This window comes from Ascaphus truei, chromosome 2 (genome assembly GCF_040206685.1).
Source record: "Ascaphus truei isolate aAscTru1 chromosome 2, aAscTru1.hap1, whole genome shotgun sequence".
Taxonomy (NCBI): domain Eukaryota; kingdom Metazoa; phylum Chordata; class Amphibia; order Anura; family Ascaphidae; genus Ascaphus; species Ascaphus truei.
The window spans coordinates 474,667,756-474,680,691 of NC_134484.1; the positions used below are offsets into that span (position 1 = coordinate 474,667,756).

Sequence of the window (12,936 nt, forward strand, 5' to 3'; positions counted from 1 at the left end):
AATATATATATATTTATAACAATTGAGGTTGTTAAACCGAGTTCAGCTAGCGCTCTAGCCTCAATGGACAAAAATAATTATTGTTCTTCCAATGAGGAACAGTAATTGGCAACTAAAGCCCATGTATATAAGATGTAATACATACAGTTGTAAGTCCATATGAATAGGTTTATACAGTACAGAGTCCAATCCAATAGTTTTATGGGTAATGCTGCTTTTCCTCAATGGATCCAACCCTCGGGTCCAAGTTGAGAAGCTATAAAAAAAAAGAAGAAAAAGAGAAAAGCGCAAAACCCATAGTGCAGTATCACAGGTTTATTGCATGGAAAAAACGGTTAAAAACACTTACAAGTGTAAGTAGATAAAGAGCACATCAGTAAGTATGATGATCCTTGATGGAGTGTATGTTGGAACCACCGAAATGTCCCCGTCTCCTGCCTGGGAGCTTCCTTCAGTCTGTGCTCCTTCCCTTTCCGACCGAGATACAGTGTCCCTGACCAAGAGGACTCGTTCCTTGAAACGTGTAGGGCTGTTTCTACTAAGGCTGCTGAATTTGGGAGAGTTGGAGTGGTAGCGGAGAACACGGATTTTGCCCGCACGGACCAGCAAGGGAGTGTACAGTACGTCAGCTCATGAACCAGCCTCCCTCCAGACGGCGCAAGCACGCGGACGCGGTGACGTCACAAGCACACGTGACGCGGAAGCAGAGCCGCACCGGTCGGAGAGGGAAGGAGCACAGACTGAAGGAAGCTCCCAGGCAGGAGACGGGAACATTTCGGTGGTTCCAACATACACTCCATCAAGGATCATCATACTTACTGATGTGCTCTTTATCTACTTACACTGGTAAGTGTTTATAACCGTTTTTTCCATGCAATAAACCTGTGATACTGCACTATGGGTTTTGCGCTTTTCTCTTTTTTTCTGTATTCACTAGCATGTGCTAAGCTTTAGCACGGACTAACTACCATTCATTTGAAGTTAGGTCGTGCGGGAGCTTAGCACCTTTTAATGAATATGGGCCTTAGGGGCTTATTCATTAAACTGTGGCAGAGCGGATCTGGGCAACATCGTATAGAAACTCCTGTTCCAATCAGTAGGAGTTCCTGTGCGAGAGCTCCCCGATCGGCACTGTCACAGTAACTTATGACAAGATATAATGAACACCAAATATCTGGGTTGAACTGAACGAGGCTTAGATATAATAAAATATCATTTATTCCTTAAATAAGGTGAACACAGCAATATAGTACAATTAACAGACAAGAAGGTAACACTTACTTAGGGTTGGGGAATGGAGAAGTATCAGCTAGCAATTCTCCAGCAATCCGGTGACATTCCAGGTGGTATCAGAAGAAGAACTAAAAACTGTAGGGTTGACACAGTTTATATATCTGTGTAACCCTATTCTTAACATTGAATACAGACTATTGGTGAACAATAATCTGTATCCAATCCCTAACGTGGAGACACAGATTGACCCATGCCCCCCAGCTAATTAGCCCATGTGCACGGGGACTCTATGGGTAGCTCCATAATTAAATCAGGGGCAACGACCAGTCTACCAAATGAAGTATCTGCATTGTTTGTAGGTGTAGACATAACACTTACAAACTACTCCAGTTTGATGATTCTCCGCCCTCAGGTAACAATTAGAGTGGCAGGTTGATTAGTACTTGGTCTGTTGATTAGTACTTAGTGTAAACAATCAGGCAGTTAACTTTTGATCACAGTGCTTAGGCTCAATCAGCCGGCTGCCCTTCATGACTTATTAGCATAGCAGATGGGATCTGCATTTTCAGAGCAGATCCAAAATACCATACATATACACTTTAATATCTACACATATTAATAAATTCCATTATGGTGGGCTCAGTGGGTCGAAATTTGCCAATTTTTAATGCCTAGAGTGACTCCACACATTGGCCAAATATCAACTCTCTGCGACCTCAAGAACTGGAGATACAGAAATGCACTATAAAATATCTTTAAAATACAGGATTATAATGAAACATGGTAACAGGGGAACATACATTTTCATGACATGACAAGGTGTAAACCACATTCCTGGACCGCAGTCCAGTTAACCCCTTGCCTCCCTGGTGAGGTCAGGGGGTGGCCATATGGGGTGCAACCCCTTTAATACCGGGCCAACCCCCCTCTCCCTCTACAGGCACTATCCCAGTGTAATAAATGTCCTTCAGAGAGGTTGACAGGTAAACATGTCTCCAAACAGTAGTTTGCAAGCTGAGCGGGATAACATGGGACTGCGGAGAGGTTAAGGTAAACCCAAGGTCCTCCAGCTCAGTCGTGAATAGATAATAGTAGAAGTGGTCTGGTGCTTCCAAACAGACATCCATCCAGCATATAATGCTTAATATATAGAACGTTTAAGGCACCTCCATAATATTGATATACCATGTGAGTAGCAGGTATGGGGAGACTAGTGTCTAGTGTATCCGGGCGGTATGCACATGAAGCAATTACTGACACAAAAAATAATCTCCCACACACGAATAATATAATAGTGATAGAGGCATAAGTGGAACTCACTTTGGTAGATATCCAGATATCCAGTCATGAATAGATAAAGGTCTTTACACTAAGTTTCTTGTGACCTGTCTGGGATGGTTTCATAAGGACGTTTGCAATATTTCTAAGGCGATTACTGTAATCCTAAGGACAAAACCTTGAATGAAACTTTTATTTGTTTTTTCATCAGGATAAATTATGCCAGAATTGTTTTGTTTTTTTGTACTAAAGAAATTATTTCGCCTCTCAGAGCCTAAATTAGTAAGATTCCAAGAACTCTTAGATTGTAAGCTCTTCGGGGCAGGGATTTCCTTTCCCATTGTCTGATTTTGCTGCACTTATTGTATTGTTATAATTCCCTGTACTGTATTCTTTGTGAAGCGCTGAGTACACTTTTGGCGCTATATAAATAAAGACATACAATACAATACAACCCAGACTAAACAATGTTATTTTTATCAAACCAGTACTGACTTTTATCAATGAGAAGCCATGGAAACCTATGAGACACTAATGCTACAAATCATTAAGTCTCTCTACTGAGTGAGACTTACAGAATATGAGTGAGAGTTCAGCTCTGCTTGTGACTGGGGAGGACACTCGGCAAAGAGGGAATACATTATTATAACTATACATATGAGCTCTGAGTTCCACTTTGATAGATGATCAGTTTACATATGAATTGGAAATCAGTGAGGACAACACAAAACTGAGAGGGGGAGAGGAGGGCTGGAAACAAAAGGAGAGAAGGTACAGTACAAGGGTGGAAAACAGAGAGTAAAGGGAAAGAGGAGACGGGAAGGGTGGAAGCGATGGACCAGAGAGAAGAGATGAGAAGGGTGGAAGCGATGGACCAGAGAGAAGAGATGAGAAGGGTGGAAGCGATGGAACAGAGAGAAGAGATGAGAAGGGTGGAAGCGATGGAACAGAGAGAGAGAGGAGATGGGATGGGTAAGAGCTATGGAACAGAGAGAGAGGAGACGGGAAGGGTGGGAGCGATGAAACAGAGAGAGAGAGGAGACGGGAAGGGTGGGAGAGATGGAACAGAGAGATAGAGGAGACGGGAAGGGTGGGAGCAATGGAACAGAGAGAGAGAGGGGATGAGATGGGTGGGAGCGGTGGAACAGAGAGAGAGAGGAGATGAGAAGGGTGGAAGCGATGGAACAGAGAGAGAGGAGACGGGAAGTGTGGAAGTGATGGAACAGAGAGAGAGAGGAGATGAGATGGGTGGGAGCGATGGAACAGAAAGAGAGAGGAGATGAGATGGGTGGGGGCGATGGAACAGAGAGAGAGAGGAGATGAGATGGGTGGGGGCGATGGAACAGAGAGAGAGGAGACGGGAAGTGTTGAAGTGATGGAACAGAGAGACGAGGCGGGAAGTGTGGCACTAGTTGGAAGAAGGGAAATGTTGGGTCACATCCTCTGGGGCCACTGTGTTTTTTTTTTTGTTTGTTTGTTTTGCGATAAATAAGAAAGTTATTTGTATAGCTTTTCCTGTTCCTATGTCATTATTTTAGTTGTTGCCTTTTTCTCTGTTCCTTAATTATTATTTTTAACTAATCTGTAAAGTTTTTAAGCTTTTGGCATCAGAAATCATTAGTTTAAATATTTCCAGCTGCTGTTCTGCCACTTTACTGTGTCTCTGCTTTCAGTATCTGTGTGTCCGGGGAGATGGTGTGTGGCACAGAACCCTGTCCAGGTAAATAAAGTCAGAACGTTACATTTGACACAGGTGCTAATGTACGGAATGGGACATTGTTGTCATACTTTACGGGGCACATATTGTGAGTTTGATAAATACCCCCTCACCCCCGTGTTTGATACATTCTGCCAATTGTCCCCATTTAGTGGTGAGGTTCCATGAAACGTAGCTGGAAAATGTATCACTTACTACTACTTTCTCAACCCAGTGCAAGTCAGTGGAAGGTCAAGCTATCTGTGTCATTTCCCTGCTCCAAGCCCCATAGAAATGAACTTGTTGACCAGTAAGTCTGCATGCACAGCTCTCTTTCTCACTCCGCAGTGGACTGTGGCTGGAGTAGCTGGACTTCATGGAGCTCCTGCAGCAGAACCTGCAATGTGGGAACCAGGCGCCGCTACCGCTCAGGAACCAACCCACCCCCAGCCTTTGGGGGGTGGGAATGCGTGGGATCTAATGTGGCCATTGAGTTTTGCAGCCTCCAGCCATGCAGAGGTAGGTGTGCTGGGCACTGGTGGGGACTTGTTGATCCTGGGTGTGTGGGTGCTGCTGGGGACATGTTGATCCTGGGTGTGCTGGGCTATGCTGGGGACTTGTTGATCCTGGGTGTGCTGGGTGCTGCCGAGGACATGTTTATCCTGGGTGTGCTGGGTGCTGCTGTGGACTTGTTGATCCCGGGTGTGCTGGGTGCTGCTGTGGACTTGTTGATCCTGGGTGTGCTGGGTGCTGCTGTGGACTTGTTGATCCTGGGTGTGCTGGGTGCTGCTGTGGACTTGTTGATCCCGGGTGTGCTGGGTGCTGCTGTGGACTTGTTAATCCCGGGTGTGCTGGGTGCTGCTGTGGACTTGTTGATCCTGGGTGTGCTGGGCACTGCAGGGGACTTGTTGATCTTGGGTGTGATAGGCGCTGCTGAGGACTTGTTGATGCTGGGTGTGATAGGTGCCGCTGAGGACTTGTTGATCCTGGGTATGCAGGGTGCTGCTGAGGACTTGTTGATCCTGAGTATGCAGGGTGCTGCTGAGGACTTGTTGATCCTGGGTGTGCTTGGCGCTGCTGAGGACTGGTTGATCCTGAGTGTGATGGGGGCTGCTGAGGACTTGTTGATCCTGGGTGTGCTTGGCGCTGCTGAGGACTGGTTGATCCTGAGTGTGATGGGGGCTGCTGAGGACTTGTTGATCCTGGGTGTGCAGGGCGCTGCTGGGGACTTGTTGATCCTGAATGTGATAGGCACTGCATGGGGAGTTGTTGATCCTGGGTATGCAGGGAGCTGCTGAGGACATGTTGATCCTGGGTGTGATAGGTACTGCAGAGGACTTGTTGATCGTGAGTGTGATAGGCACTGCTGGGGACTTGTTAATCCTGGGTGTGATGGGCGCTGCTGGGGACTTGTTAATCCTGAGTGTGATAGGCACTTCTGGGGACTTGTTAATCCTGGGTGTGCTGGGTGCCCCTATGAGGAAGCTAATTTTCTGAGTAGCTAAAATCATCCCTCTGCCTCTTTCTAAGTCTACTACAATTTATAATGAAACATCCAATCACACACCCTTTGAGCACTGTTGTTTTGCACAACAATATCCTTACAACAGTGAGATCTGAGACCGCCCAAACCATATCTCCGTTCCTGTCCCCACCAGGATACTCCTGAACATCAATTAATATTTTTTTACACTGTGTATGTCTACTAATTTTTTGTACTCGAAAGAATGAGATAATTACCCTTATTTACTAAACTCCTTTCAGCGCAGAAAAAACACCCAAAGGGCCATTCAGTAAATGGGCTGTGAGGCATCTTTCAGCGCCATAAGGGGTCTTATGGAATAGCACCACTTATTAACTACTGGCCAATGTCCTCTTTACCCTTGGGAATATACAGAGGTCACACTCCTCAATATGCATCATGAACTGTAATGCTATTATAGCTTCAGAAGGCTGTATACAAAACCATTTTAAAGAATAACCCAGAGTGTATGTACATGTGTGCCACGGGTCCCCAAACCCGATTCATTCTCCAAATCGTCACGTTATTGAATTGTAGACTAGGATTCTGGTTAATAAAAAAAAGAACGATAACCGGTGTGATACGGGATGTGTCTTGCTCACTGGCGGGACCGTTGTGTTGTTGGTGAAAGCTGGGTGCTGCTTAGGGTCTTGTAATAAGAGTATGTAGAGAGGGGGGATCCGTGGGTGGAGCCCGCTGAATGGAGAGATCCTATGGGGCGCACATCGGGGAGTGGTGAAAAGTAAAAAAATAGTTTATAATGGGGATGTACCTTTAAGAAGATGGGAGACCTACAACTGCACTCACGTCATTCAGGTGATAGAATTAATAACAGGGAGACACAAATAACACTGTGTGACGTGGCCCGGCGGGGGATTAGCTAATAGAAAAACAGCTAACACAAAGTACACTGGCTTCAAATATATCAGGAGCAGCCTGTGAGTGGGGGGAGGGTGGGGAGGGATGGCGGGGGTGGGGGGTAATATTAGTCTTTGTAAGGCAGGCAGATTCCTTCCAGGAGACACTTAGTTTTTGTGTCGTTGGGGTCCAGAGTAATGTTCCTTGTCTTGTGTTATAGGTGTAATCACGGATCAGTGTGAGATGTAAAGGGGAACATATGTATGGAAAATCTATCAATTGTCTGGAAAAATAAGAGCATCAATGAAGTTCTGTATATATTGTCCCACTTGTATGGACTACTGCCAAATCCAAATAGTGTTTTCCTTACAAGTGACCGATGTGAATGGATTCAGCATGTATCTGAATACCCCCCCCCCCCCCGAGATAGGACATAAGAGGTCTCCAACATGACACTATTAATCCAACGGCCCATGTCTCTCCCTGTCTCAGGCTCCGCTGGTGATTGGGGCCCCTGGTCAGTATGCTCTGTTCCCTGTGGGGGAGGATATAAGAATCGCACCAGGGTCAGCGTTGTTCTGCGCAGGATCGAGTTCTCCACCTGTAACCTCAGTCCCTGCTCTGGTGAGCCTCCTGTGTTATTCTGCTGGAAGCCTGAACTGCCTTATAATCGTACACTAGGCCAGGCCCAGTACCAATTAGCAAACACATGCAGTAAGTCACCGTTCCCTCTGCCTACATAACGCCCGCTGCCGTTATTCCGAATTTACTAAGGTTATTTATTTCCACTCCCAACCTCCTTTATTAACAAGTACCTTTCTCCATCATGTAGCCTTTAATCTTGTTTAGCTCCTGCACTCCAAGAGAAACCAGCCATTACCCCACTGGTATCGAATGGGTTAAGTCATTGAAGAGGAGGGAAGGAAAGGCCAAACCCTCAATAAGTCTCTCAAACAGTGATCTGACAGTCTCTGTAAACATATATGAACGTATATATCAGTCTGTATTCAGTCAGAACACCATGTTGATATTGATGGTGATTAGCCACTAACTCTTCATGTATGGAAGAGCTGGTACCCGAAACCCAGGGTCGTGATTTTCAGAGTTCCTCCTCTCCCTTGTATGGGAGCCTAAAGAGGTACAGGCTGGGCTTGGTAGGTGCAGGACTAATGTTGTGTTTGCAGGTGAGGTGCCCGGGGTTTGCACCGACGGTAAAGTCTGGAAGAAGTGCAGCGAAGGACCTTCATCCTGTGCTGATCTGGCCAGTGATAGCTCCAACAGCACCTGCCAGCCAGGCTGTTACTGCAGCGATGGAGAGGTGCTACTGGTGAGCTTTGATAAGAAGGTCTCATCTTTGGCACAGTGAACTTATTATAATACAATGTGGTAATGGTGACTGGGCTTGGAACGGTCTTTGATAAGGGATTATGGTTGATTGTGAGTGTGTAGGTGTTTAAGTGGACAGAGAGCGTGTCTGTAGGTGGAATGGGAGAGTGTAACAGGCTATTGGAAGTAAAGGTGAATGGTCAGGGTGAGTGAATTCTATAGGTGAGATTACCAAGGGTTGGGAGTAGGTGTGTAAGGTTTTGAAGAAACAAATATTTAGCAGTCCAGTAGAACCAACTCCCTCCTTCGCCCCAGGAAAACACTTCTACATACAAGCCCACCTACCTTCCCTCAAAAACCAACACTCTCTCCTCTCCATGCTTCATGTATCATACTTAATTCTTCAACCCCCTCCATACCTTCTCCTCTCCACCCTGACCCTCCACTTTCAAGTTCTCCGCACGTCCTCCCATCATATAGTCTCCTCTCTACCTTCTCACTTCTCTCTCCACCCCACCTTCTCCACTCACTCACTCTCTTCTTCATCTTCTCTCGGCAAAATCACCTCGCCACCCATTTTTATTTACTTAAGTTCCCCGTTCCTGTAGACAGTACACCCCTCTGAGCAGCGAGCTTATGTACCGTAACTGTTAGTGCTACAGTAACTATTCATGATGTACATTTCAGTGTCTGTGCTACTCGCGCACCCATATTGTATTACGCTTTGGAATATGTAAACGCTTCTATTAACACCATCTTGCTGTATTACAGAATAACCGCTGCGTCCCCAGCTCAGACTGTCCCTGCACAGAGGACGGAGCCTTCTATGAGGCAGGAGAAACTGTGCCCAGAGGTTGCAATAACTGGTGTGTATCTGCAGTGCTTGGGATACTGGTCACCAGTTGGGGATGAGACATTTATTTGCTGGTGAATGTGAAACAGGCAGATGATAGTGTTACACAATTGATGATTATTTTGTGAATGCGGTAAAGGCCACAAAACACGATAGCATTATATTTATTCAAGATAATGATGGCATTTTAAAAGGAGAATGGCCAAAAATCACATAATCCTTCAGTTCAATAGCTATTAAGCTATTTGTGAATGTGCACATTTTACACAAAACAAATCACTAATGTAATTCTGCAGCTGTGATGTTCAAAGTTAGACAAAGCAGATCATTTCACGTTGTACCTCATTTCCCACTGTTTCCTTCCCTTCCCCTAGCACCTGCCTTTCTGGACAGATCGCAAACTGCTCCCAGCTGGCATGTGAAGGTAAGGCCATTGGGCAGGGAGGGGGAGGTAAGGTCATAGGACAGGGAAGGGGAGGTAAGGCCATTGGGCAGGGAGGGGGAGGTAAGGTCATAGGACAGGGAGGGGGAGGTAAGGCCATTGGACAGGGAGGGGGAGGTAAGGCCATTGGGCAGGGAGGGGGAGGTAAGGTCATAGGACAGGGAGGGGGAGGTAAGGCCATAAGACAGGGGGGGGAGGTAAGGCCATTGGGCAGGGAGGGGGAGGTAAGGTCATAGGACAGGGAGGGGGAGGTAAGGTCATAGGACATGGGGGGGAGGTAAGGCCATTGGGCAGGGAGGGGGAGGTAAGGTCATAGGACAGGGAGTGGGAGGTAAGGCCATAGGACAGGGAGGGGGAGGTAAGGCCATTGGGCAGGGAGGGGGAGGTAAGGCCATTGGACAGGGAGGGGGAGGTAAGGCCATTGGACAGGGAGGGGGAGGTAAGGCCATTGGGCAGGGAGGGGGATGTAAGGCCATTGGACAGGGAGGGGAAGTTAAGGCCATTGGGCAGGGAGTGGAGGGTAAGACCATTGGACAGGGAGGGGGAGGTAAGGCCACTGGACAAGGGGGAAGAAGGTAAGGCCATTGGACAGGGAGGGGAAGGTAAGGCCATTGGGCAGGGAGTGGAGGGTAAGGCCATTAGACAGGGAGGGGAAGGTAAGGCCATTGGGCAGGGAGTGGAGGGTAAGGCCATTGGACAGGGAGGGGAAGGTAAGGCCATTGGGCAGGGAGTGGAGGGTAAAGTCATTGGGCAGGGAGGGGTTAGAACACCACAAGCACTAACATATTGGGTGGCTAAGTGCCCAAATAGAACCCAAGGTCATACATTTTTGGGACTGGCTCCTAGCTGAATTTTTCCTCTTCCATTACCACAAGTCGGAAAATAGCTGAAGCGCTCAAATGCAGGTATATCTCAAAATGATAATAAGCCAGACCACTGTACCAGGGTACTAACAATTAAATAGTACCTATTGTGTCAAATAATGGGTACTATCCTCCTGAAGACTGGTAGTGTGTGGTGCAACCCACTCACCATCAATCTCATTGGCAGGTTCCCCTGAAAAATATACAGATACTCACATCCTGGTAGGGCAGGCAGGCAGGCTGTGCAGCTACTCAATGCAATACAGGGGGAAAAAGGAGACCAAAAAGCGCACCAGCACAAACGGAGCAGGAAGGACCCAGGACAAAGAATAATTAAAAGGGCACTTTAATGTGACAAAAGACCCATCCAACGCATTTCGAACGTCACAGCATTCTTTTCCTTGAAAAAGAATGCTGTGACGTTCGAAATGCGTTGGATGGGTCTTTTGTCACATTAAAGTGCCCTTTTAATTATTCTTTGTCCTGGGTCCTTCCTGCTCCGTTTGTGCTGGTGCGCTTTTTGGTCTCCTTTTTTCCCCTGCATTACCACAAGTCCACTGCTTCTCCTTTAGGGCATGTTCTTCCTTCCACACACTATTGTCATTGCCACTGAAGTAGATCCATATTGGCCAATTCACCCAAAATAGCACCCTAGTATTTTGATGAAAAGCTATAATTTTTCTCCCGACGAGTAGTAAAATGGTGGCAGTTATGGATAGATCACAATATACTAAAAAACACACAAATGCTTATCGCTCTCCAACTATTCAATATAAAGTCTATTTTCGTTCATGGTGCATAGGGTTGTATGAGTCTTTACCTTACGAGCCATACACTTTTCATGCCGGCTATACAACTTTGTGTGTGGTGTTGCAGCACTGTATGACACCTTTGTGGGAGGCTATCTATATCCAGGGCTTCCCACCAGTGGGGATTGTGTGCTTGTATATGCACGTTATACAAAAGTGTATTAGACCGGAACAGCTGGCATTCTTGCAGGAGGGTGTTTATGTCTGCGGTGCCCCACTGTGGGGGATTATCTGTACATTTATATGCACCCGTTTTAGCGCAGATGTATGGGCGTCTACTAGATGTCCCTATCTCATGTCAGTTTAGGACATTAACAGCTAAGATATACACCTTTGGTGTTAGCTCTGCATATATGTACCTCAGCTGAATGCTAAACTGCTATAAATACTTACTCTCTGTCCGTCTTGGCCATATAAATCTCTAGTCAGCTAATACCCTGAGTATCATATATACTGGGTACCCATATATACCTTTAGTATACCTGATATTGGGAGCTTACTTTTCCCTGGTCACCTATCCTCCTCTTATTTTAACACACTTCTCTTTCCCCGTTTACCCCACACCCCCTGATGTACCTTCCTTGTATATATATATTTAAATAAACCTTTTTTGTTTTGCGTTGCGTAATACAGGGCTATTGGCCCGGGACTTATTGGTCCCTCCCACTTTTTCTCGTGAGTGCAGCCCTGGGTTTCTTGCTCCACTGGGGGCTTTAAAACCCCCCCTTTGGATTTATGTGTCTAGATCACAATATATAAATAAACCTCCTTATACTGTGGTTAGTGGCCATGGATCACCTAACGTCCTGTAACCTTTCAGCAGTTGATGGCAACTGGTCGGAATATACACCTTGGGGCGGGTGTTCTGCCACCTGTGGGGGGGGTTTCCAGAACCGGTACCGATTCTGCACTGATCCTCCCCCCTCTGGGACGGGGATGTCTTGTGAAGGTCCAGACCGAGAGGATCAGCCATGTAACGTGGAGCCTTGCTCAGGTGAGCGCTTCACCTCTAACTCTGAATACCCTTTAAACATCGTGTATAACTGCAGACCACTGGCTCGGCCTGTTTTACACAGAGCTGCTCCAACTACACCCATCCATGTTTTTACCAAGTAATGCTTGAAGGCTAGTTACACCATGTTTCCAATGCAGATAAAGCCTTTCAATGCTCCAACGAGAGAGTACCTGGTGAGATGTAACCTGGGCAGATCCTCTTTATATACACATAAGGAGCTATACCAAATGGAATGGAAACTGATTGACATGACTTTACTTTCTTGTGATAAATCTTGATGGATCGTCCTTAATTTGTAATGTCATATCGGACACTTGTGTGTCAGAGAGGATGTCGTTTTCTGCTTCTTCTGGAACAGCACAAAGCCAGTACTCCACGGAAGTTGTGTATAACACTAGTTGATGAAGAAGGGAAGATGATTGGTGTGTGCTGTTCCAAAAGACGCAGGATCAGAGCTGTAAAAGATCCATCTTCTCCATCACTCATTGAGGAGCCTCCAACAGGGGGGGTTAAGGTCAGGCCCGGCCTGTCCGGTTCGTGTGGCCACTTCATTTGTTTTCCCTACAGAAGGTGGAGACTGGAGTCCATGGAGCCGCTGGACGGACTGCACCAAGAGCTGTGGGGAGGGGGTGAGGACACGCAATCGGAAGTGTGACAGCCCATCACCACTTGGCGATGGAGATTACTGTGAGGGTTCCGGCTCGGAGATTGAGACCTGCCAGGTGGCGGAGTGCCAGGGTGAGGATTACGGGGAACGAGCGATCCCAACGTTACAGAGATTAGCGCAAACATTTCATCAGAACAGAAAAATACTGGAGGATATCAGAGGATGTAAAGACAATTTGTGTGACTGGACATTTAACCCCTTCGCTGCAAGAGGGGCCTGCGTCGCATTATGCTGCAATGTGTTGTAGGCACCTCTCACATTTTTTATTGTTTTGAAGGCCACTTTTAACTAACCCTCTGATGCTCTGCACAGTGATTCTAACCTTTCTGTTTATAACGGACTATCGCACTTCAGAGGAGTCTACTTGGGCTGTC

General features: G+C 46.6%; 1 protein-coding gene across 1 annotated transcript in view; it reads left to right on the top strand.

Moving 5' to 3' along the window:
• The window catches only part of LOC142488297 (SCO-spondin-like), a 403,111-nt gene that overhangs the window by 270,574 nt on the left and 119,601 nt on the right, over positions 1-12,936 (top strand). The window contains exons 68-75 of the mRNA XM_075588669.1: positions 4,185-4,231; positions 4,556-4,726; positions 7,080-7,211; positions 7,772-7,914; positions 8,685-8,779; positions 9,141-9,190; positions 11,701-11,874; positions 12,463-12,633. Coding sequence (XP_075444784.1) covers positions 4,185-4,231; positions 4,556-4,726; positions 7,080-7,211; positions 7,772-7,914; positions 8,685-8,779; positions 9,141-9,190; positions 11,701-11,874; positions 12,463-12,633 — 983 coding nt within the window. The remainder of the gene's footprint in view (positions 1-4,184; positions 4,232-4,555; positions 4,727-7,079; positions 7,212-7,771; positions 7,915-8,684; positions 8,780-9,140; positions 9,191-11,700; positions 11,875-12,462; positions 12,634-12,936) is intronic.